The 26683-nt window shown below is 37.4% G+C and overlaps 2 protein-coding genes across 2 annotated transcripts in view; one reads left to right on the top strand and one right to left on the bottom strand.

The window, feature by feature from the left end:
- Nucleotides 1-12394, bottom strand: part of LOC148416660 (uncharacterized) — a 314743-nt gene extending 302349 nt beyond the window's left edge. The window contains exon 1 of the mRNA XM_088425825.1: nucleotides 12231-12394. Within this exon, the coding sequence (XP_088281951.1) occupies nucleotides 12231-12394 (164 nt within the window). The remainder of the gene's footprint in view (nucleotides 1-12230) is intronic.
- A 2523-nt stretch (nucleotides 12395-14917) lies between these two features.
- Nucleotides 14918-24927, top strand: LOC148416659 (regulator of G protein signaling 8-like). The gene is made up of 5 exons (XM_088425391.1): nucleotides 14918-15096; nucleotides 19731-19841; nucleotides 20766-20827; nucleotides 22529-22695; nucleotides 23076-24927. Exons 2-5 carry the CDS (start codon nucleotides 19741-19743, stop codon nucleotides 23268-23270), a joined length of 525 nt encoding a protein of 174 aa, XP_088281517.1. The 5' UTR covers nucleotides 14918-15096; nucleotides 19731-19740; the 3' UTR covers nucleotides 23271-24927.
- Nucleotides 24928-26683: the final 1756 nt, after the last annotated feature.

The raw sequence follows: 26683 nt of genomic DNA, 5'->3' as shown, positions 1-26683 counted from the left end.
GCGAGTGTCTAACCCGGCCACAACAAATACAAAAGGACAGAACAAGCCATTTTCTCCCAGCCCCTCTGGTTAAACTCCCCATTTCCACAGCAGTCACCCTGGAATTGCTCTGTCTGTCTCTATGAGCGAGATTCTGATGGCACAGTGTGTAGAAAAGCCAACTACAGAGATTGGAACTAGGGGGGAGATTACACCCGGGAAGCCTGAGTGAGCAAATTAAATGTGAAGTTCAAAAAAAAAAAAAAAAAAAGATACAATTCCAAGCCGATTCGGCCGGTCTGATTTTTGCTAGCGCCCGAAATGCTGATTAGGCAGAAAGCTAGGACTGTGCAAAATATCATGGAAAAATCTGTGATATTCGTACAGTTTGTATGCGCCGGGAAGCTGAACCGCAGTGGAAGTAGATGATCGGCCCCGTCCCATTCCCGTTCCCGTATCAGACCATAGCAAAAAAAAAAAAAAAAGTGGCGTCTCACTGAAAATGACCAACATCCTGTTAGTCCAGTTCACATTTTGGAGGTCAGCTACAACGGAACAAACGGGAATCATCTGGTTCTTTTGGTTAGCGTAAACATGTAGTACAGGTTAGTTTAATCTTATCTTCTGTTCAAGGTCCCAAATCTTTGCCATACGTCGCTAGACCTTCACCTGCCGCAGGGAAATTCTCAAAGTCGGCAACGTCGCCAACGTTCGCGACCTTTAATGAGTCCCGACGAGATGAAAAGATCTGCTACTTTTGCCCACAGTCACCAACGTTCACGCCTCAGGGAATCATGCGGAATTCCCGCAGGTCACGGGTAAAATGTCATCATCTAGAGATGATGTTGAGCAAGATTGTGAACCTCTGGTTGCTCCTGATGCTGGGTCATCAGTAGGTGACGGAGTAGTTGAATTGAAAGGAATTTCACATCAAAGGAAAAGCTTTGAAGGAAGACGCTTAGAGAGTTGAAATTTCACCTTAGATGGTGACAGCATAATTAAGTGGTCGTGACATGTTGAACTTTGACATCACGGTACTCATCTCTTGGCTAAAATACCACGAGAGTTACGTTGAAGAAATTGAACCGGAAATTGGCAAAATTTTGTTCGATCCTTTTGATCTTGACGTCATACATTTTACATTAATGGGCGTGCATTGAAAGAAGACACTAGGGAGCTAAAATTTCACCCAGATGGTGACAACATGTCAAAGTTCAACCTAACTTATCACGCTACCACACATGTGCTGTGCTCCAGTCCTCGAGGGCCGGTATCCTGCAGTTTTTCCGGTTTTCTCTCCTCAACACACCTGATTAAAACGATTAGCTAATTAGTCAGCTCTGGGGGAGCTTGAAAATTGTCCTAATCATTTCAATCAGGTGTGTTTAAGAGGAGAAAACCCGAAAACCTGCAGGATACCAGCCTTCAAGGACTGGAGTTCAACACCTTTGACACATAGGTGTCAAACTCCGGTCCGCGAGGGCCGGTATCCTGCAGTTTTTCCGGTTTTCTCTCCTCAACACACCTAATTAAAACGATTAGCTAATTAGTCAGCTCTGGGGGAGCTTGAAAATTGTCCTAATCATTTCAATCAGGTGTGTTTAAGAGGAGAAAACCGGAAAACCTGCAGGATACCAGCCCTCAAGGACTGGAGTTCAACACCTTTGACACATAGGTGTCGAACTCCGGTCCGCGAGGGCCGGTATTCTGCAGTTTTTCCGGTTTTCTCTCCTCAACACACCTGATCAAAACGATTAGCTAATTAGTCAGCTCTGGGGGAGCTTGAAAATTGTCCTAATCATTTCAATCAGGTGTGTTTAGGGGAGAAAACCGGAAAACCTGCAGGATACCGGCCCTCGAGGACTGGAGTACCATACCTGTGCAGTAGAAGATGGACATGGGGCTGCAAATGGCCCCCAAGCCGCAGCTTGGAGACGCCTATCAGAAACAAAAGAGTATTGAACCATAATCGACGCTCTCGTTTGCCTGCGTCCCTACATCCTGGATGCATCATTCTTTCTGTGACGCAGACTTTCAAATTAACAATGTCCCCTTCAAAATATGAACGATCGTCAATCTACTCTTGTATTCATCAACGTTTGACCAATTATGAATATTTTTTGACACCTTCAGTTTGTTTTGGAATCGCAGAGAGGGTTGCTTCATTTTTACCCCAAATCTCGTTGGTTCGTCTCTTTTCGTCTGCAGGATCTGGTTAGTGGAAAAAAATGCCTCAAAAAAGTAATTGGGCACGAAAAAACATCAACTCAGCATGTGTTTTGGGATCAATGTCAAGTCGGGGAACAATGAGTCAGGAAGTAAAAAAGGGAAAACAAAATGGTTTGGAAGATCGAGAAGAGGAACAAAACAGACATGTTGATAGTAAACAATTGAACCCTCGAGTTAAAAAGGCGGACTTTTCTACCAAAATCGATCAGTGGTTAACGATAACGACTTAATGGATATTTTGATTATAATTAATTAAAAAAAAATACATCACACATTTACATTAACTTTCAAACGGCTTAGTTTGACCTACAACTTAGCACAAGGGTTAAATTAATTTTTTGAAAGAAAAAAAAATGTGATAGTCTGAACTTGCCATATTAAAGAACACAAGGATAGTCCTCGGGATTTATAGGACAAGTCGGCCAGATAAAAAGGACACGAGATGGAAATAAAACCTCCCTGATGGTAGATGGCCTTTTTTGGCTTGGATTTGATGATTGGTGCTGTTAGTGGCAGATGAAAGCGCACGCCATGCTGGACTGGCACAGCTTGGAAGCATCCCATCAGAAGCTTGAAGATGCCAAGGGAGGGCGACTAAAGTGGCGTCATAGTGCACTCGAAGTCTAAGTGGCATGAAAATCGGGTCGCTTCCCACAAAGTGATGTGTCTTAATCGTCGTAGGAAATTGCTGGCAGTGGCAATTCAAAGCGGGGGACCTTGCGTCCACTTACAATGTCATATTTATCTCCTTTGGGAAATATTTGATTTTCATCGGCATTCTGAGTGATGAATGTGAGTCAAACATAAATTCCGTTTCTATTTTTTTTTTTTTTTTTTTTTTGGACAGGTAATGTGTGAGACTAGTCTTGAGAATCAGCTTGTTTGTTTTTTTTTTTGCATTATTTAAACAATTCCTGAATTGTAGATGAATGTAGAAATCATCAAAATGATAAATAGAATTATTGGATATATTAAAAATACCTCCCTAATAAAAGTGTATTAAAAAGTGTATTAAATTAATTAAAAGTGTATTCAGTATGCCTTAACATAATAAACAAAAACATAAGCAATGATTTGCTCTACTTTTATATGTGCATACTCGATCGTCGATCATATGGAGCAATATTTTCAACTATGACATGAAAACCGGAAAATTTATGTTATGCATTATTTTATACAACAAATTTCGCAAAACTTTCGTCTCATCTCGCCCTCATGGACTCATTCCCATGATTGAGACTGTGTCTCATGGTATGTGTCTCATCCCATACCTAATATATATATAAATATATATAAATATATATATATATATATATATATATATATATATATATACACACACACACACACACACACACACACACACACACACACACACGCAGTAGATTCGTCATCAGCATGTTGGTATTGCAGTAATCCAGAAGTAATGAATAGTATTCTAATGTCAGCACTTTAATATTACGCCACTTGGATCATCTTTCGGAGTCAATTTTTTAACAGGTAACGAGTAACCGCCTCAGAGAAGAGGATCGGCGTTTAAACGGTGAGCACAATCCATTGGAATTAATTGACTGTTTTCTATTTTTCATGACCGCTAATAAAGTCCTAATTTATAATGAGGCAATCTCATTAAAAGAGAGTAGCAACAAGAGATTACCTTGACTGGCAAGGTCATTAGAAAGCAACATTTGGCACACTGGCTCTCATATGAATGCATTAATTAACATGAAGTACGACGTCCAATGGCCAAATGTCTCCGCCGGAAGCCGGCTTTGACCTTAAACTGCATTCCCTGCTTTCATTAGAATAATTCAAGCCGATATCAAACGCTAAGTGCACTTATGTCGGTTATAATCATTTGATGGAGAAACTAGCACAGATTGCCAGATTGGTTTAAAAAAAGAAGAAAGTAGGGAATTCACCTGTCATCGTGAAGGTGGAGATTTGCACAAATGAAATGTTAAATTGACTGTCACAGATATCAATGAAGAGATCGGCGAAAAGGCGAAGAATTTGAGTTAAAATAATCTTTTGCAAAAGAGGGACACAGGGGTCTTCTCTTTCTTTTATTACAGAGATTACAAAGAAGGCGGTTACAAGTTTTACAGTAATACCAAATAAGGATTTGTTTCGATTTGTGTGTGCACCCTTGATTTTTGCATGTCAATCTGTGTGTCAATTGGTGTGCAAGCTATGTTTTTATATGATGACATATATAAATACCGCATATGCGATTATTCCACAATTTTCAAATAACTGCCAGATAAATTCTTCATTTTTTACCTCAGCTTTTCAGTTATAAATGTATTCTTTACAACACCCTGCTTGAAATTTCGATGTGTTATGTACTGTATGTTATATGGGAGGAACAAGGTTCAAAAAATGCAAATTTTTGTAAAAGTAAGCGAGATTTCATCAAATAAATCCAGAAACTTTATTAAATCAACAGAACAATAAAGGTTTTTGGTTGCAATTTGATTAAAACAAGTAATATTTAGTAGAATCATAATTATAATCCTTTAAACTCTTGATTCATCTTGGCATTGATCCAAATTATCTCATGTATTTTTTTTCACTATGACCGTACTTTCCACAAATCACCTTTATTCTTAACTTCTGATTGCTTATTAATAAAGTTAGACTGACTTATCTGATTGTTTTGTTTAGATATCCTTTAGCGCAGCTTCATCTAGTGTTGCTTCTATTCTATGCACCTTATAATGCATATGAAAACAGCTTTAAAATGGGCCATTTTTGAAGGTGCGCCGTATAATCCAATGTGCCGTTACGGTGCGGAAAATATGGCATGTTTTTTGCAACGTATTTAAGGGTTTTTTTTAAGGCAAAAACCTAATCTGTTGATCATCTCAACTTCAAACGATACTTTTAATACATATGCACGAATTCAAAATTGAATGGCGAGGTGTTTACTGACCCCGTGCTCGATCGGCAACAAATTGAATCCAGGTACGATCGTGTACCTTTGCCATTATCTCCCCTTGGCCGTATTCAGTGACATCCACGCAGTCGATTTTTGATGAAATTGAGAACATCTGCGCTCGATAAAAGTCCCACAAGTGTATGATCAAATTTTCCGCAAAATAAGAAGAGGATACGCCATCCGCCGTCTCTCTCCTCGCCGTCCGCGGATCTTTTTCAGCGTGAGTGCAAAGAAGGAGGGCAAGTACGCGAAGGGAGCACGGGGCCTGCGGCATTCACCGGGAGCAGATTACACTCATCAGTCTAAGTAGCCTCCAGTGATAGCGCGGCATCATCTCAGCTGTGACCTTGATTGATTGCTGCTACTCGCCATCCCTGATTTCCCGCCATGTCTTTATATGTTCCTTCTAATGGGATACGCCGCTCTAATTTTCACCGCGGCACGTAATTTCATTTTGCAAATACAGCGGTATCTCTACTCGGGAAATTAATTCGTTCCGGAAGTCGTTTGAATTTTTTGTTACTCGAGGCGCTTTTTACATGGGAATAACCTAATCCGTTCTGAGTCCCGTCCCCCTAAAAAAAACACTCCTGAACACTTTAAATGAATAATATTAATTGTAGCGTTTGATAATGCAGTTCTTTTGTTTGGATAAACAGGTTGGGAAGCATTGTTTTATTTCACTGCTATTGCCAGACGTATCAGAAATGTTGCCGTTGCTACTGATCACTTTTGAACATGCCAAGCTGTGTCAAATGTGTAATGTGTCTAAATTACCGTAATTCCCCAAAAATAAGACACACTGTTGCCCCAATAAATGAAGGCCAAAAGTATGGGCGCGTCCTATAAACAATAACTTAAAAATTAGATCAGCAGTCGAAGATCTGTCAGCCACAAATGCCCAAGTTTTGACGCACAGATGTGAATTTTTACATTCTTACTTAAAATAATTACCGTAACAGGACGCGCAAGAGGGCGGTTAGCAACCAGTGCCTGTTGCAGTTAACAGCAATTCATGTTAGCTGAGGTTCTGACGGCGTTCTTTACAATAAAAGAAGCGAGCAGGCTGAACCAACGTCCGAGTCAGTCCTTGTTCACGACATGAATATTACTAAAATGGAGAGAGTATGGCTCCAGCTGATTCAATTAAAAGTCTAACTTTTTTTTAGCAGATAAACACAATCGTAATCTTGGTGAAACACGGACGCTGCTCAACTTCGGGTATTTACAGTAAAATGAACTTGCAAGGAAAAGGAAAAACTGCTTCAAGTGCCTTAGCCATTTCACTGGCGCTGCGTTCACTGACCGCTCACAACGTCGGTAATCTGAAACACACTTGTCCCGCAACAAATATATAACTTACGGATATGAACACAAGTAAATATGAAGAGTTCATGAAGATGAGATCTATTCGGTTTTGCTGTAGTTTTTACATTGTTGCCAACGTGTTAATTTGTCACGGGAACATAAAAAATACCAGAATTCGACCCCAAAATTAAGGGTGCATCCTTTACACAGGTGCGTCCTATATTAGGGGAATTACGGTAGTTAAACACCGTTTTATATAAATGCCATTAGATTCCTCTGAAATGTTCCAGTTGCTACTGATCACTTTTGCACATACTAGGCTGCGTTAATTGTGTGGGTTCAAAAAAAAACAATTTTGGGGAGAGAGCAGTCAAAAATAGTCTGAATTTAGGTTTAAAAATGGTTGATGACCAAAACATGACATGTTTATTCATGAAGTGATGACTTTTGCTTGTTTTTAATCTCCTGACGGAGTATCCGCTGGTTCGGGGTTACTTGTCTGAAAAATCATTTCGCAGGGGGTACGCCATTGAAAAAGCACAAATCTAGAAGCACGGTTTTATATAACCGCCATTGCCAGACGCCTCTGAAATATTGCTGTCAAATTCACTCTGTTCTTGCCATGTCAATCTAAATGACATGTCACTTCGGGGCTTTTATTTTTTTATTTTTTTATTTATTTCAGCCGTTGAGGGGGCCGACGTGCGTTATAAAATAGAATGCTTGTATTTGGAGTTTTGCTTGGTTGTTCAAGGAAGGAATTGGTTTGTTCTATTAAAGCAGGGTTGTCCAAACATTTTTTTTTTACCAACTAAAAATTAAAAATGACATTCGGCAGGGCCCGCAAGGCTAGTTCATTGTCGTATAACGATATGTATATCCATAATAATCATAAATAGGTTCATCAGATGTAAATGTTTACTAAATATGCACAAATATATAAATAAAATAATAGTCACAATCTCTCTTCCAAACAGGTGAAAAAAGATCATTTTGCTTGCAAGTTTTGCTTGGTTTTTCAAAGTAAAATGAGTCGGTCAGTTCTATTAAAGCAAGGGTGTCCAAACTGTGGCTCGGGGGCCATTTACGGCCCACCATTAATATTTTGTGGCCCGCGGCAAAAACTTAAAATGACATTTAGCAGGGTTTGCAAGGCTAGTTAATTGTAAAATAATAATACTCATTATATTATATATATATATTTATATATATATATATAAATGGTTAATCTACAATTAACATATTTACTAAACATGAAAAATAGATTTAAAAATTAAATAATAGTTAAATTAAATATTAATTAAATTAAATAATATTAATACACAATAATATCTCAAATTTGGAATCAGCGCAGTATTTTGATGGCTTGATTTTGGCATGTTTGATAAAGCTAAAGTTTAAAGTGAGACGCTGTTTTTCCCCTATGTGGCCCTTAAATGAAAAATTTTGCACACCCCTGTATTAATTAACGTGTTTCCACAGTTTTAGCTTCAACAAAATGTTGTGTCGCGGTTTAAAATATACAAGAAAATCATGTATTTTGATGGCTTGATTTTGGCATGTTTGATAAAGCTAAAGTTTCAAGTGATACGCTTTTTTTTCCCCTATGTGGCTCTTAAATGAAAAATTTTGCACACCCCTGTATTAATTAAAGTGTTTCCACAGTTTTCGGTGCAGAAGAATGCTAATCATTTCTGGCGCCTGAGGTTTTTTTTTTTTTTTTTTTTTTTTTTTCACAGCTACTCTTAATGAAAATGCTATTGTTCTCCTTTTTTTGTATCTGATTGAAAGTCAAATTAAAAAGGAATTCATCTTTTTGATAAATGGCTTCAAGTATAACATTAATGTCTTTCCCAGGATTGATTACAGGAGAAGTGTTGAAGCATCCAAGTGTATCCATCATATTATGGATTCCGGTCAGAGTTGGAGGAAAAACAAGCTATGGTTTGAGTCTTTTTTTTTTTTATTATTATTACATACTTCTCAAGGTGATTCCATATTCTGTAAAATGTGTGAAAGAAACAATATTTGGTATTGTCAGAAGCGTATTAGTCACCTTAAGGCTGACTGAACAAAATGTCAAGGGGCTTAACTGTAAGCTAGCAAAACAGAGTTTCTTTGTCTATTTTTTTTTTCAAAAGCCTTGTCAATATATGAGCGTACGGATACAAAATTAATGATTTGTTTACTGCCGGCAGTTAAAGAAGTTATTGGTGTAATAAGGGAAAACACTTCAAAGTGTGTATAGCTGCTTGGGAGAATATTATCAGAAAACATAAGGCTTTTTTTTTTGGTTGCAATTGAAGCACTTAGCAGCCAATTAGTTGGAACGTGACAGATGGCTCTTTGGCAAGGACAGCGAGTTTGGAGTGTGCTCTTCATCCATCAGCGTGTCAATCATGCTCAAGGTGCTCTCTTGTTGAAAATGTCATAAAAAAAAAAAAAAAAAAAATGTCAGGTCTGTGGCGTAGAAATAAGGAGTTGGAGTCTGGGTGTATGATGAAGCATCAGCACCCTCTAGCGTTGATTGTTGGAATTTTCTTTCAAACTCAAGATTACAATAGAGACGTGTCATTTAATTATTTATAAATATTGCGCCACAAAAAAAATCGCGTGTTTTATATTTGGGGTCATTACGGTACGGATACGAACACAAGAAAATATGTAGCGTTCAGGAAGATGACATTTCTTGGTTTTGCTATAGCATTTACATTGTTAGTGCGCCTTATACGAGGTAAGGTGGAAAATACCACAGGCGCTCCCTATATTTGGGGAAATACGGTAATTGGCAAAAGATTTATTAGGTTAAGGATTAGGATTCAGGTGGAGTCGCGGGTAGCGGTCACGGGCACAGTATTGCGGGAGAAAATATCAAGTTCCTCCATCTTATCTGCTTGCTCCAGTAGGAGCTGCGCTGGGCACTTGGCGCACAAGTCACAGGCTAATCTGGGCCTCCCAAGCGTTGGCATCCCGACGCCAGCGCGAGGGAGCGAGCGGGCGAGCGAGCTCTCCCCTCCCGTCACGACTGCATCGGAATCAAGCGATTTACGGGGCGAGCCGGGAACAGACTGAATTTTGGAGGTGAAGTCTTGGCTCCGTTCGAGGACTGAATGAAGAAGACAAGGGATGAAAATGTGTGTTGTCTGTTGTGTGGTGTTGTTTAGCGTTGTGTTTTTGTGTTTTGTGTGTTTATTGTGTCTTATGGGGTGTTGTTTTGTCTGTTGTGTTTTCTGTGCCGTGTTGTTTTGTGTGTTGTCTGTTGACTTTTGTGCATTGCATTGTTTTGTGTGCTGTGTTTTGTGTGTTGTGGTGTTTTGAGTTGTGTCTTGTGTGGTGTGTTTTCCATATTACGTTGTTTTGAGTTGTGTCTTGACTTTTGTGTGTTGCATTGTTTTGTGTGCTGTGTTTTGTGTGTTATGGTGTTTTGTTTTGTGTTGTGCTTTGTGTTGTCTTGGATGTTGTGTTGTTTTGAGTTGTGTCTTGTGTGGTGTTGTTTTGTCTGTTGTGTGTTGACTGTTGTGTGTTGCTTTGTGTTATGTGCTGTTTTGTGTGTTGTGTTTTGTGTTGTTGTGTAAGTGTTGTGTGTTGTGTTGTTTTGAGTTGTGTCTTGTGTGGTGTTTTTTTCTCTTTTGTTTTCTGTGTTGTGCTGTTTTGTCCGTTGTGTCTGTTGACTTTTGTGTGTTGCATTTTGTTGTGTGCTGTGTTTTGGAGTGTTGTCTTTTGTGTGTTGTGGTGTTTTGTTTTGTGTTGTGCTTTGTGTTGTTTTGAGTTGTGTCTTGCGTCGTGTTGTTTTGTCTGTTGTGTGTTGACTGTTGTGTGTTGCTTTGTGTTGTGTGCTGTTTTGTGTGTTGTGTTTTGTCTTGTGTTTTGTGTTGTTTTGTAAGTGTTTTGTGTGTTGTGTTTTGAGTTGTGTCTTGTGTGGTGTTTTTTCTCTTTTGTTTTCTGTGTTGTGCTGTTTTGTCTGTTGTGTCTGTTGACTTTTGTGTGTTGCATTTTGTTGTGTGCTGCGTTTTGGAGTGTTGTGTTTTGTGTTGTTTTCTATGTGTTGTGTTGTTTATACTTGTGTGGTGTTGTTTTGTCTTGTGCTTTCTGTGTCGTGTTTTGTGTGTTGTTTCTGTTGACTTTTGTGTGTTGCATTGTGTTGTGCTGTGTTTAGGGCTGTTTTGTATGTTTTTTAGTGTTGCGTGCGTTGTGTTGTTTTGACACACGGGTCTAAATTTCTCAATTGTTCACCCTGGGGAAAAATTGACTGTCATTTACAACAGCAGCAGCCTCACGACGCTGCTTAACAAGTTGCATCAAGTGACAGTCTGACCAATGATAGAAATAAAAATCCTATTAGTGAAAAGTTGAATAATTTGCACGCCGACCCCTTTCCGAAGATTTAAATAGCAAATCCGAGGGGAGAAAATATGCAAATCTCACGCTGTCATTGAAGCTTACTTTGTACGCATTTCAATTAAAAAAAAAAAAGAAAAATGAGAATGCAAACATTTCTCCCCCATTGTCCATATTTCACAGCCCCTAGAGCATAGAAGCATAGGAACAACATTAGTTTGGCTGTTTAATTGCTTAACGTTCAGTGGGCTTGAGAGCAGCTGCTGCCGTCCAGCTTGTGTACCTTTATTGATTGTTGCGGCCATACATTTTTGTATTCCCCCCCGAACCAAAGGCAATTACGCCATGTAAACCGGATACAGCTGCGAGACAAGCGCTTGTAAACACTTGCACGCAACATGCAATCACGTGATATTTATTGTGTGTGTGTTTACACATGCACATTAACTTATATATACGTGTATATGTATGGCATCATTAAATGCAGTGAAAACAAGATGATTCTGTGTCATTGAATTATTCATTATGTTGCAGTATCACTGCATGAATATGTATGTAAACATTTATGCATTATTTGTAGATAAAGTGAATTATGAAGTATATATACATATTCAGGGATATATTCTTGCAATAAACACCACGCATTCCTGCAATAAGGGAAAATGTGCAAATTAGAAATATCCTATTTTAATACACTGGCTGGTTTGCATTAGAAAGAGCATTTACTGCACTTTCATTTTTTAAGGTCTCCAAGCACCTTTTTAAAACGCCACAAACGCATTTACAAGGCTGTATCAAAATATATTAAAAGAGAACATAAGGAACCAAAAAGTGTTATGACTTAGTGATGCGGTTGTACTGTGCCATCTTGTGGTTGAAATGAGAAGTTCACCTTTTAGACTTAACCGATAGTCAAGTCTTAGAATGACTTCAATTAATAAAGATTAATTTTTAAAAAAGCTTCAATCTTAAGGACATTTTTTCACCCAGGCAATACAATTAAAAGATGTTATTTGCAAATTATATGGAATTTTTAACCAAATTTCATTCGTGTTTTTACCTGAAAGTGCAAATTATACTATCAACGTAAATGCAGCTTGTTCAGCTGAAAAGTCATGTAAACAAAAACATATCTACCAAGATATATCACATGCAGCTGAACATCCTATTTGCTCATATTTGCTTATATTTACTTTATTTGGATCCCTCTTAAAATACATTTAAACGCGGCTGACAAAAAAATGTTGTAATACGTCCTTATGACCGCTAGAGAGCAGCAACAGGCAAATCAAAAATAAACAACATTGAGCTTCAGAGGTTTTCGAACTTGCTATATCCTTTGAAACTCGTCAAAAAAAAGATAAAAAAATGCAAACTAGACGCTGAGCTTGTGGTAAAAACAAATCAAACTAAATAAAAGATAGCGCATACTCACAAGTGATGCTTAATTATCGCCGAACTCCATCCACGTTTGCTGATTAGTTTTTTTCGACGGTGAAAGTGACGAATAAATCCTTCATGCGGGAAACGAGTCGCCAAGGTTGTCCGAGTTCTTCTCACATTGTCCAAGTTTATTTCTTTTTTGGAAAAGTACGCCATAAAAGTGAATATCCAACAATAAAACAGTCGTGTATTCCTCCGGCTGTCTGCTGATGCCTGATGAGGATAACAACCTACTACCAGGTGAGATCGCTTTCAACCAATCAGAGGACGCAAAAGTGCTGACGTATTTAGAACCGGGTTCAAATTCTTAAAGGGACACTGTGTAAGATTTAGACCGTTTTTCATTCAAAAGGAATAAATTAAATGATAATACATTAAAAAAAAAACTTGCAGATACAGTTGGTCGTTAAGAACACATTTAAGTTTTAAATATAATCGTAGGTCTAGTTATCATTAAATTGTATTACATGGGGGTGGCACAATGCTAAATGCTAAATGAAAAACAGTCTAAATCTTACATGTTGTTCCTTTAAGGAAAAAAATAAAAGCTATTGTAAAGCAACAAGCAGAAGCGAAAAAATGATTGGACAAAATAATAAGAATAAGAATGACTTTTATTATTGTTATTGTGGTTATTATTGTTGTTTTTATGATAACCCATAAACTAATGTCGACTGTTTAAGTCACACTCACTTAAAGGGATAGTTTGTAAGATGTACACCGTTTTTCATTACGGACAGCAGGAGGTGCTACAGGTGCTGCAATTACCATTGTCTGTCGCTATAACAAACATGGCCGCCTCCGGAGAAGTGCCACCCCACCATGTAATGTAATTTAATGCTAATTAGACCTACAATTATATTTCAAACCCTGTTGGTCATTAAAAACACATGCTTTTGAAATTCACAATCATTTAATTTATTCCCTAATTAAATCTTACACAGTGTCCCTTTAAAGATAGACAGATTTGACGTTGTGTTTAAATGTGCATCTCTGTAAGGATGTGTTTCTATAACAACGCTGTGGACAAAAAGGCATGCCAGCACAAAGAAAATCTGGCATGGAGTAGTGCCAACATCACACACCAGATGGCGATGGCACTCGCGCACTTGCGTGTTCTCATGAATTAAATTTCACAGAACGCTGCAGGTGCACTGAAAACAAATTTGCCTCGGTCAAAAAAAAAAAAAAAAAAACACCCAAATGAAGCACTTGAATGAAACAACAATCTCCTCAATTTGCTTCATTATTTGAACGCTTAAGTGGTATTTTGTCCAGTTCTTGTATTTTTACATCAAATTTTATTTAGCAATAATGGAAAGACGTTGGAAGAATGCACTAGGGAGCTGAAATTTCACCCAGACAGTGACGTTTACTAGTTGCATGACTACTTAGTTCTCACGTTACCGGAAGTGTATCATCCCTTGGCTAAAATACTCCCATAATGCTGTGGGAAAAAAATGACCCAAAAATGGTCAAGATACTACACAAGGGTAAAACATGGGGTATCTTTTTTTTTGTTTCCGTTGCAAACCACACCCTGCTTGAGAAGCAAAAGTGGAGAGGCACTTTTCAGAACGGCTTGATCTGAAAAGACAAATTCCTTCTTCTTTTAAGAAAAAAAAAAAAAAACCTTTGACTCAGGTTGTGTTCTTGGTCTCCAGTCTCTCTTATTGATAACTCTGATGTGTTTCCATTCTCTGATTTCTATCCCATCCTCCATACAAATAAATAAAAAAATTCAACGAATCACCTGCTTTACAACTGGTACTGCTGAACCCGAGGTCATATTTGACTCAGATTGTGTTCTTGGTCTCCAGTCTCTCAATGAAAAAATAGTTCAATTTTCAGATTTTTACCCCATACAACATATAAACTTATTGAAAAATTCATGTAATCACCAGCTTCATATGTACAGTAGTACTGTTAAAATCAAGGCCATGTTTGAATCAGGTTTTGTTTTTGGTCTCCCATCTCTTATTGACAGTTTTTACATTTTAGCATGTTCGTCTTTCCAGGGTAATTGGACATAAGAAACTGTTCTCTCAAGGTCATGTTTTGACTCAGCTTGATTTCTTGGTCTCCAGTCTCTCTTATTACCAACAATGACAATTTACCATGTTCTTCTTCCCATTCCCTGATTTCTACCCTGTTCCTCATATAAAACACTAATATATATATATATATATATATATATATATATATATATATATATATATATATATATATATATATATATATATATATATATATATATAGATAAATATATATATATATATATATATATATATATATATATATATATATATATATATATATATAATCCTCTGTTTTAGATGTGGTACTGTGAAACTCTAGATCACGTTTGACTCAGGTTGTGTTCTTGGTCTCCCGTCTCTCTTATTGATAACTCTGACAATTTACCACGTCCATCTTTCCACTCTCCAAGTTCCTAATGTACTGCATCCTACATTTCATCTCTACTTCTCTGTCCGTTGTGATTTTTTTCCATCATGCATCTTCTCTCATGGACTTTGCAATAAATCCTTCCCCTCAATCGTCCTCCCGAGCTACCGCAGCGCTTCCAAACTTTTGAAGATGCGCTCGGGTCGTCCTTGGAGAGTCTTCAAAGCCGGTCTCTGATTCCACCCCCTCCGTCTCTCACTTCCCTACGCTCGCTCGCACATTTGGCACCATTGAGCGCGCTGCTACCGCCTCGCAACAATCTGAAGTATTTAGCAATTGTGAGCTGTGCACTTGCATGCGCGCTATCGTAAAACCCGCATCATACTCAAACGTCTTTGAGAGGCAGTCATTTCAAATAAGATCTGCTCTGCACAGGACTCATCAGAATCCAGGTAAAGGATTAATGTTCATTGCATAGCTGATCGTGTTATGTAACTATCCTGAGCTCAAAGTCTTATGCGTGGTTCTCTTGACTGACTGGCGGTTTTCTATGAAGGCTTTCTGTTCAATCCGCGAAAAATATGTTGAAGATGGAAATCGGTGAGGTTATTAGCTCAAAAGATAAAACTAAATGATTTCTGGTTTAAATAAAAAAATCCAGTGAAGATAAGATGTAAAAATGTAAACAAAAAGAGATTTGCATGTCATTTTTGACAGACGGTATACACATTTGTGTCCACTGTAGTGGACATGTGGAACTCATCAGAAATAATTTACTAAGTTCTAGTGTCCTAGTCCTAGTGGGGCGGGAGGACCCCAGGAAACTGGCTTTGCTTTTGTTGCATGAAGTGTAATTGCACTTCCAGGACACCGGGGGCTGCAGTGGCATTTTTATTGTCTGTTCACGTAGAAATTTTTTTTAATAGTCGTTTTTTTTTAAATAAATATATTTATACCACTATAATATTTAAATAAAAATTAAAAATCATCCTGCTCATGTTGAAATATGAGTATTTGGATACCTTCAACTCAAACAATGCCTCTGACAATCACGCGATTATTAAATCAAACTGGTATATTTGATAATCGATTAGCCATCAATTAATTTTGACAGCTCTAATTTTTTTGCAGTATTATTGCAATAACACCCAAGTAGTATTATTCGATAATGCAGTATGATTGTGTTGCATTTTAAATTGTTATATTGCAATCTTAGCCCTTGTGCTGTATTTTGTCCATTCCGCTAACACATTTCACATCAAAGGGAAAGCACTGAAAACACAAGTAGCTGAAATTTCACCCAGATGCTGACGACTTGTCAAATTTTATTAAGGCATGATCACCTATCACACTACTCGGAGTGTGGTCCCCCTTGACTAAAATACCATGAGAATGATGTGGAAGAAAATGACCCAAAAATGGTCAAAATACCACGTAAGTTAAATATTCTCATGATGGCCTCCTTGTGGACTGCATATCTTAGGTGGTATTGCATTTCCCATCACAGGCATTTCACATCACAGAGAAAGCATTGAAAGAAGACATTGGGAGCTGAAATTTCACCCAGACGGTGAAAAAATGTTCCATTTTAACCACTTAGTTATCACAACGTACGCCATTCTTTGGTGTAAGAATGTTGTGGAAGAAAATGACCCAAAAATGGTCAAAATACCACGTAAGTTAAATATTCTCATGATGGCCTTCTTGTGGACTGCATATCTTAGGTGGTATTGCATTTCCCATCACAGGCATTTCACATCACAGAGAAAGCATTGAAAGAAGACATTGGGAGCTGAAATTTCACCCGGATGGTGAAAAAATGTTCCATTTTAACCACTTAGTTATCACAATGTACGCCATTCTTTGGTGTAAGAATGTTGTGGAAGAAAATGACCCAAAAATGGTCAAAATACTACGTAAGTTAAATATTCTCATGATGGCCTCCTTGTGGACTGCATATCTTAGGTGGTATTGCATTTCCCATCACAGGCATTTCACATCACAGAGAAAGCATTGAAAGAAGACATTGGGAGCTGAAATTTCACCCGGACGGTGAAAAAATGTTCCATTTTAACCACTTAGTTATCACAACGTACGCCATTCTTTGGTGTAAGAATGTTGTGGAAGAAAATGACCCAAAAATGGTCAAAATACCACGTAAGTTAAATATTCTCATGATGGCCTCCTTGTGGACTGCATATCTTAGGTGGTATTGCATTTCCCATCACTGGCATTTCACATCACAGAGAAAGCATTGAAAGAAGACATTGGGAGCTGAAATTTCACCCGGATGGTGAAAAAATGTTACATTTTAACCACTTGGTTATCACAATGTATGCCATTCTTTGGTGTAAGAATGTTGTGGAAGAAAATGACCCAAAAATGGTCAAAATACCACGTAAGTTAAATATTCTCATGATGGCCTCCTTGTGGACTGCATATCTTAGGTGGGATTGCATTTCACATCACAGAGAAAGCATTGAAAGAAGACATTGGGAGCTGAAATTTCACCCGGATGGTGAAAAAATGTTCCATTTTAACCACTTAGTTATCACAATGTACGCCATTCTTTGGTGTAAGAATGTTGTGGAAGAAAATGACCCAAAAATGGTCAAAATACTACGTAAGTTAAATATTCTCATGATGGCCTCCTTGTGGACTGCATATCTTAGGTGGTATTGCATTTCCCATCACTGGCATTTCACATCACGGAGAAAGCATTGAAAGAAGACATTGGGAGCTGAAATTTCACCCGGATGGTGAAAAAATATTACATTTTAACCACTTAGTTATCACAACGTACGCCATTCTTTGGCTACAAAGTGCTGTAAGAATGTTGTGGAAGAAAATGACCCAAAAATGGTCAAACTATTGCTCAAGGGTTAAACAAATCTGTTTCCTGGTTTATTAGTCATACAGAAACGGGGCCATGGAGGGGGTAAAACTGCATTGCGCCAACTTCGTAAGCATCAAAGATGTTGTGACAGCAAAAGGATGTGCATGCGGGTTTCTTCACCAACCCGATGGGCATCCGTCAAGAAAAAAAAAAAAAAAAACGAGCCAATGCAGCTTGTTCCTGACAATTCAAGAGGTGTGTGTGAGTGTGTGTCTGCGACGCTGGCTGTTGCTAATTTTAGCTCCTTCCCGCCGGGAGCCAGCCTTTTGCTGCATGGCTGAATAGAACATGCACTGTTTCCTCCTGACTACACAGATTTGTCAGGATAGTTTTATAAATAGTTCAGCACAAGCACGTGTCTGCCGCAGCTTGAAATACAAATTCATCACAAGAGTGGGAACAGGGAAACTGTTTGTATAGCACAACTAAAATCGAATTTTAAAAAAAACACACAGGATGTTTTTAGTTTTTCAGCATTAAAATTGGCATTGAAACAAGCACCCGTGTTTAATATGCCCTTTTAAATTCACCCTGAAACAGATTTTCAAATATGATTTGAACCAGTACAGAATGTTTTTCGATTTTTTTCGATTCAAATTTTCAGATTCTAATTTTTCTATTCTTTTTTTCTAGGCGTGGAAGGTATAATTTAGCGGATTAAGATTTGGGAGACCAGACATCCCGGTTGTAGTTTTGCGGCTATTGCCCCATTGTTTGTTTTGTCCCACTTTTATATCGGTCGTGTCCCAACGTTTCTATTTTTATACTCCGGTCAACAAGCTCAAATTTTTGAGACATATGTATGTCAGTAACAAAAAGATTGATATGACACCAGAGGTGTGTCTAACATACAGCCCGTGGGCCGAATCTGGCCCGCAAACGGGTTTAATCGGGCCCGCGAGATGATTTGAGTAAAAAACAAGCTGATTTTTTTTTCAAAAGACGAAAAACTTGAAATGTATTATGATTAACAATAATATTGTAATATTTTCTGTAATATTTGCATACTGTAAGGTTTTGGTTCGCGAAAGGGTTTAATCGAACCCGCAAAATGATTTTATAAAGTAAAACAATTAGCTGAATATTTTCAAAAAATGCAATACTTCAAATGAGTTATAACTAACTAACTAACTAACTAACTAACTAACTAACTAACTAACTAACTAAATATATATATATATATATATATATATATATATATATATATATATATATATATATATATATATATATATATATATATATATATATATATATATCCATATATACATTCACATTTGCATCATAGCAGGCCTAGAAATACTTCTTGCTCATATGTACAAGAATCATGGGAAATGAATGTCGTAATGCCGTATAATGTCGTAATGCCATATATGAGATGAGTGTTTCTGGCGGCATGGTTCTCATGTGGAAACATGAGATATAATCGTACCAATAGATATTGGGCCAACAAACCAAACAAAAAAAATGTGTAGGTACGTCGAAACATTTAGAATCAGAAAAGCCGCATTTTTGAGAGGAAGGGGATACAAAACGGACAACATTGAAGAAACAAGAAAAAACGTTGGACCCTTTTGAGTTCTTCACAATGCATCATGTTTCATAAGGAATTTGGATTTCAAAACAATAAAAATGCCAATGCAGCCGAATGAAAAACGCGCGGTTTTATAAGACACTCGCCTAAGTAGGTCGAGTCACCCGAGCACAAAAAGTTGCCGTCCTCCATTTGGTCCCTCGCCTGTTTCTATTTTTATCCCCCCCCTTTTATAACAGAAAGCCTTTTGTAACTCGTTGCAAATTCCGGACGTGAAATCTTGGTACGTTTTCTGCTGCATTCAATTGCTCAAATCCATGCCGAAAATAAAACGTAATTACTAAACGACATTCACCTGGAGATTATGACTCACGCTCAGCCGGGCATGTTGTCTGGCGACTTTACTTTTATGCGTAACGTCTACTACGTAACCGGGATGTTTCTAGGGCGGACCATCTCAATCAATCAATCAAAAGCTTAGATAGTTTTGACCTGACACACTTTCCAACCCGCCAAAATAAATTTTCCGTCCATCAACTCACTTATCCAAAAAGAGTTGCCCAAGGTCCAGAAATTTTTTGAAAATATCGTTTTTGTTCTCACTTTGCCAACACTGTCGAATTGAAACCTAAACAAGTATTCTTCTTATTCTACAGGATTAGCGCCATGAAGACCAGGCTCGGATGTTTATCTCACAAATCAGACTCCTACAGTGACTTTTCGGAGTTCCTGCCTCCGGCCCATGAAACGACTACCAGGTGTTTGAAGTGAGTTTATCCATCTATTCGGATTTTATTTTTTTTCGTCAAGTCAAAACGTTATTCCGGACTTCCCGATGCTGAGCCGCTTTGGCTTAAGTCCGCCCCGAATAATTTGCGGGCAACTTCATTGGCTAGTCATAGATTGTATCGCGTTTTCCGCACTATGAGGCGTATTGGATTATTTTTACTGTTATTTATTTATGCAGATTCATGCACATGTATTTTTGAAGGTATATAATTTTTGAGTTTTGATTTTCATTTATTCTGTATTTATTTACATGCATTTTGGTTTAAATTTATTTATTTATTGGGCTGTTTTGGTCCTCCTGCATGTTTGTACTGTATATTTTAATATTTTTTTAAAATATTTCCCCGGGAACCGAAATCCTTTTCTCGAATATGTATAAATTCATGGAGTTTGTTCATTGTAAGTCAAAAAATGTTTACTCACAATTAGCATTTGAAAAAATGAGAAAATAGCATTGAGTTAGCATGTGGCATTTAAATTAGCGATTCTTGCGTTAGCTTGTGAAAATTAGGTAACTTACATTTTATCATGTAAAAATGACATTTGGTGCATCATATTTGTATTTTATTTTACAATAGTATATAATATATAATCTTATATATATATAATCATATATATACAATATGATTATTATATAATCATATAATTTACTTTCAATTGTTTTAGTGCAAATAAAAGGAGGTCCTTAAAAATTCTCCCGCTGGGAATTAAAACAAGTAGTTTTTTTTTTTTTTTCATTGATTGTAATCGAAAAATCCGATTTACCTCGGAGGCATCGGCAGAATAATCACTGGATATAGCCCAAGATAAATCATGCATTCAGTCATGCTGCCCTTCAGTATTACATAATCCATTAAAATGCATGACAGCCATTCTTACCCAGGCATTTTTCTCTCCATCAGATTGTCAACAGATGAGGTTATCCAATGGTCTGAATCATTTGATCACGTTCTGTCCCACAAATGTAAGTAATCACCTTTTTCTTTTGGGGCTTACGGGAATGGGTATGGGAACACAAACAATGTTAGAATTGCATATTCAAAAGTAGGGTTTGAAAAGAAATTTGTTTCATGCTTATAAAAAGTTCAGAAACAACATATTATAAATGTCAAGAAGGGTGGCAAAAGGAAAAACATGGCGGCTCAAAGTATACTGTATAAGCACCAGTTGCGGCAACACAGTCATAAACGTTCTTGCATGCCATCTGCATCCAGGTCTGCATCCAGGTCTGCTCTCTGTTATTACTTTGGATTTTTTAGTTCTGGATCCAGTCCAACTATCGGTTGTTACTTTGGATTTTTGTGTTTTGCATTCAGTCATGCTCTTTGTTGCTACTTTGTATTTTTGAGTTCTGGATCCAGCCCAACCCTCTGTTGTTACTTTTGATTTTTTTTTTTTTTTTTAATGCATCCAGTCCTGCTCTCTGTTGCTACTTTGGATTTTTGAGTTCTGGACTCAGCCTAACTCGCTGTTGTTACCATGGATTTTTTTTTTTTTCTGAATCAAGTCTTGCTCTGTGTTGTTACTTTAGATTTTTTAAATTCCAGATCCAGCCCAACTCTCTGTTGTTACTTTGCAGTTTTTTCGGCATCCAATCTCTGTTGCCACTTTGAATTTTTGAGTTCATGATCCAGCCGTGCTCTTCGTTGTTATTTTGGATTTTCGAGTTCTCAACGCAACCCAACTCTTTGTTGTTACTTTGGATTTTTTTTTAATTGTGTAGTCTTGCTTGTGTAGTCCAGTCTTGCTCACTTTTGCTACTTTGGGTTTTTGAATCCTGGATCCAGAACAACTCTGTGTTGCTACTTCAGAATCTTGTGTTCTCAATCTAGTTGTGCTCTTTGTTGTTACTTTGGATTTTTACCTTCGGCATCCAACCATGGTCTTTGTTGTTACTTTGGACTTTCATGTTTTGCATCCAGCCCTTCTCACTGTTGTTACTTTGGAATTTTGTACCGTCCATCCGGCCCACCTCTCAGTTGTTACTTTTGATTTTTGTGTTCTCCATCCAGTCTAGTTCTCTTGGTTTGTATTTTGGTTTTCCGTATCCATCCTTGTTCTCGTTTTTGTTTCTTTGGATTTTATGCATCAGGTTCTGATCTTATTTGTTACTTTATATTTTTGCCTTCTCCATCAAGCCATCTTCTTACTTTGGATTTTTGTATATAAAGACTTTTACTTTTCCGTATCCCATTGTAGGTCTGAATTCTACTCCTCACGTGACACAATGTACACTGCTGCTGCGTGGCCGCGTGCAAAACACCATGTTGTGAGCTTTGTACAAGTAATAATGATGCATATTTACAGATGAGCCGACCTGTCCGCTCGCCCCTGCGTAAACAACAGGGACTAGAAGGATGAGAATAACATGTCAACATGACATTGGGCTTGTAGGAAAACATGCCCTTCCTCTGCGGTGGCACATTAATTGGTCATTTATCGTTACTAATGAAGAGCAATTGAAAAGGGGGCGGGGTTTGATTTGTTTTTGTTCTAACGAAAACATTGATTTACCGTTTTTAGGAACAGGAGGTTAAGTCTAGATATCATATATCACAGAATGTGTGTGAGAGTGTGTGTGTGTGGGGGGGTGCTAACCCAGTATGCATCTCAATTAACATTAAATGTTGATTTTGTTTCTGTTGTTTTTGTATTTTTAATCCAGATGGCCTGGCAGCCTTCCGCACATTTCTCAAAAGTGAGTTCAGTGATGAAAACATCGAGTTTTGGATGGCCTGCGAGGACTACAAAAAAATCAAAAGTTCAACCAAGCTTGTGTCAAAAGCAAATAAGATCTTCAAGGAATTCATTGATGTCCAGGCACCGAGAGAGGTCAGTGTCGATTTTTGCGTCATAAGCTTTACACGATCCTCTCCGTTTTCGTAAGATTGCTATGTGTAAACAATGACGGACTCGGACGTAGGTTCAATCTGCTCGCTTCTTTTATTGAAAATAATACCGTAACAACCGTAGCTAACACGAGCAGCTGTTAGCTGCAACGGGCTTACAGCCAATCAATCTTCCTCGAATGGTGTCAAGTAAAAAATTTAAAAATCGGAATTTTTAAGTTACGGTTGATAGGATGCACCCATACTTTTGTCCTTCATTTTTGAGAAAAAAGTAGGTCTTATATTTGGGGAAATACTGTAATACCCAAACGGCTATCAGTGCAATTTTTTTAATAGCAGTGCGCTACTGGTTACTTCTGCCAGGTCAACATTGACTACCACACCAGGGAAAAGACCAAACAGAGCCTGGAGGATCCATCTCCCTGCAGCCTCAATGAAGCTCAAGCAATCATCTACAGTCTCATGGAGAAAGACTCTTACCCTCGATTCCTGAAGTCCAAAATGTACCGGGATATTGTCAACAGGACACGCACCCACGGTCAGCGCAGATCTGTCTGATCCTATGAAAAGATAACCATCAATAGATGCGGAGCTGCGTTTCTAAAAGAATAATATTAACCCCTCGATATCCAATTATACTGTGAGATGTGATTTCATGCTTGACTGTTCCCTTCGTCGTGCATGCGGTCCTTCGCAATATAATGTGAACTGTACAGAAATGGGTGCATGGATATAGCTTTACCTCACCTAGTTTGCTGGTAAATCAGACACTAAAAACAATTCAAACATATCAAGACAGCAATATTTTATCAGTTTTGAGATGCTGTATCTTGTCTGGTTCAGAATATTTCTGTGATTTTAGTTTTTAACCTGTGTTGAATGATTTTGACGAGCACAACTTAGGTACATCAAAACCAAGGTAAACCTGAGCTAATTTTGGAGAATATTATAATTTTGCCATTAGAAGTATGTGAAGTTAGGGTTAGAAAACGGCAGTTACGGGTACAACAGGTCAGATTGTATAATATAAAAATGAACACACCAGTCTCAATAAAAAGAATGGCGGACAAGCACAAGAAAATATGTTTCTGTGGATTCAAAGCTACCGTATTTTACGCACTAATGGTGTACCGGGTTATAAAATGCACCTTCAATGAATTACCTATTTTAAAATATTTTTATACATAAGGCGCACCGCATTTTAAGGCGCATAGAATAGAAGCTACAGTAGTGGCCGATGTCGCATTATGCATCCACAAGATAGAGCTGTGCTAAAGAGAATGCCAACAAAATAATCAGATAAGTCAGTCAAACATTGATAGAATATACACCGGCGTTCTCATAACTCAGTTCACTCCCAAAATGAATAAATAGCGGTTTTATGTTTTAAAAATACCTTGAGATTACTTTAAAAGATTGATTTTTTCCATCATGCACAAACACGATCATCTAAAAAAAAAAAAAAAAAAGTTCAAAAACATTTATAACTGTAATGCAAGGGTAAAAATGGAAGAATTTACCTGGTGATCAAGTTATTTTATTTTTTCCTCTCCCGAAAAGGAAAACTTGTCATTTTTGCACTGTATAAGGATCAGATTATAAGGTGCACGGTCAATTTTTGAGAAAATTGAAGGGTTTTAGGTGCTTCTTATCGTGCGGAAATCAAGAATAAAAGTAAAAAACACAGCAGAATATGGTAAAACACAAGTAACATAAGCGCATCAAATGTGTGCTATGAGTATCTAGTTTTATTCAAACTAATTCGCTAAATAGAACGTTTTGTAGCTAACTACAGTAGCTAGCAAGCAAGAGCCACAGAGAGCTAGCTAGCAAGCTTGATAGTTAGCTATCCAGACAGATAGCTAGCCTAACTCGCTAGCCTGACACACAGCTAGCTAGCCGAGCTAAACAGACCAAAACATACATACTGTTGATAGATAGATAGATAGATAGATAGATAGATAGATAGATAGATAGATAGATAGATAGATAGATAGATAGATAGATAGATAGATAGATAGATAGATAGATAGATAGATAGATAGATAGATAGATAGATAGATAGATAGATGAAATTTTACGACGCTGTGGAGAACAAACAATTCGAATGGTTTGTTTACATGCCTTTCCTAATTTATTCTGTGTTTATATGTTTGTATACATTCTTACAAAACTGTCAATAAAATATGAAAAATAAAATTGGGCTTCTTATGGTTGAACATGTGGGCTTCTCATGGACCCTTGCGCACAGAACATTGAAAAAAGACACTAGGGAGCTGAAATTTCTCCCAGATATTGTCCCAGCATGTCAAATTTCAACATGGCACTACCAGGAGTGTTCCACCCCATCGGTTTAAATGCGAGAATGACGTGGAAGAAAGCGAGCCAAAAATGGTCAAAATACCGCACTGCATTTTGCGTGTTAATGTAGCATCGAAGTTCAAATATGCGAACGTCAGGTTTGCAGACTTTAGTCTAAATAGAATCCCCTGAGAGTTACGGTTCGTTTTATTAATGTGGAAACACACTCAAGTGGTTATTATTTAACAGCCTTGGCGACCATCTGGCTTGGCTTGCTGTCAGCTGTTCATCGGCTCCCCAGAGTACATCAGAAAATTGAAAAGGCAAAGGCGCAGCATGCATACTCCCAAACACAATTCTAAAGAGACCACACAACAGACAAACTCACAGATGACCAAGAATAAATTTCAGCAATCTTACACGTGTCTTGGGACATGGGTTAGGGATTTTAATAAAGAAAATGGCGAACAATGTTTTACAAATGAGTCACTAGCAATAGTTGATTCATGTTCCAATTAATTTGCTCTTAATTTGAAAGGGAACATGCGCTGTATCTTTGTAAAATATATCTCTGCTTCTCAAAGGAAAGAGGAAATATTTTGCCACTCACCACATTTTCTTAAGTATACCTAAAATGGTAAAAAAAAAAAAATAAACATTAGAGATAAAAAAACATGATACAAATAAATGTTCAACAAATGGTTACTTTTCACAGATTATATGCAGGTTATAGGTTAGTCTGAAACTGAAGAAAAAAGTTTCCGGATTTTTTTGTTTTGTTTTTCTTTAATTAAAAAAAAGCTTGATTTTTGTGCCTTGTCCATATGAATTGCTTGAAAATTGGAGCATATCTGCGTTCAAGATTCAAAGTGTTTATTGTCATGTGCACAGTGTAGTATCAAAATTTCACACACAAATTTAATTGCAAACAAAACCAATACATTTATAACTGAAATGCAGAGGTAAAAATTGAAGAATGTACATGGCGATTACATTTTTTTGTACATTTGTGTACATGTATGTACATTGTTATGTACATATGTTTATGTACATTTTTTTTTACATTTTTTCATACAACCAAAAATGAAAACTCATGGTTTATGTGCTGGATTATAAAGCGCAAAAAAAGAAGGCTTTTAGCTGTGCCTTGTGGTACAGAAAATATAGTAAATTTTCTGAATCCAGAATGAACTGGAAGAAAAATTATCAAAATTGATCAAAATATTGCACAAGGTTTAATTTAATATCTTAAAATAAGCAAGAGTTTTCTTTAGCTATACATGTTTTTTTTTTCATTTTTAGACATAAAATAAGGACACATTTTTATTATTAGCCGTTTTTTTTAACTCTCTTAAAATCGACTCTTTTTCAGTGTACTAAGTCCTAGTGTCCTCATTAGAGCACATTCTGGTCTCCTAAAAGATGTCTCATATATTTGAGTGGAATGATATTTACAGTACTATCTTGTTCAGATAAAATGGACGCAACAGTGGACACAAATGAATAGGCTGGCTCTCAGGAGGAGGATTTGATGGGAAAGGAGTGTTTGAATGTGCTACGGAAGAGTGGGTAGAAAGGAAACACAACATTCAGGTCAAAGGTCAATGCGAGAGGAAGAACCTGTGATGTTTCCCGACATTACACTGTTATTGTTTTTGTCTGAAGGCCAC

The sequence above is a fragment of the Hippichthys cyanospilos genome, chromosome 10 (assembly GCF_059441005.1).
Source record: "Hippichthys cyanospilos isolate Australia breed blue-spotted pipefish chromosome 10, RoL_Hcya_1.0, whole genome shotgun sequence".
In the NCBI taxonomy this organism is placed as follows: Eukaryota; Metazoa; Chordata; class Actinopteri; order Syngnathiformes; family Syngnathidae; genus Hippichthys; species Hippichthys cyanospilos.
The sequence above is the reverse complement of the archived record's forward strand: the minus strand, read 5'-3'. Positions and strand labels throughout refer to the sequence as shown.

Bases quoted from the DNA above. Each gene is read 5' to 3' on its own strand.
- LOC148416659 (XM_088425391.1), top strand. From the start codon at position 19,741: ATGAAGACCAGGCTCGGATGTTTATCTCACAAATCAGACTCCTACAGT. The intron at 20,828-22,528 runs GTAAGTAATCAC...TTTTTAATCCAG, and splicing joins TCACGTTCTGTCCCACAAAT to ATGGCCTGGCAGCCTTCCGC. The intron at 22,696-23,075 runs GTCAGTGTCGAT...TACTTCTGCCAG, and splicing joins ATGTCCAGGCACCGAGAGAG to GTCAACATTGACTACCACAC.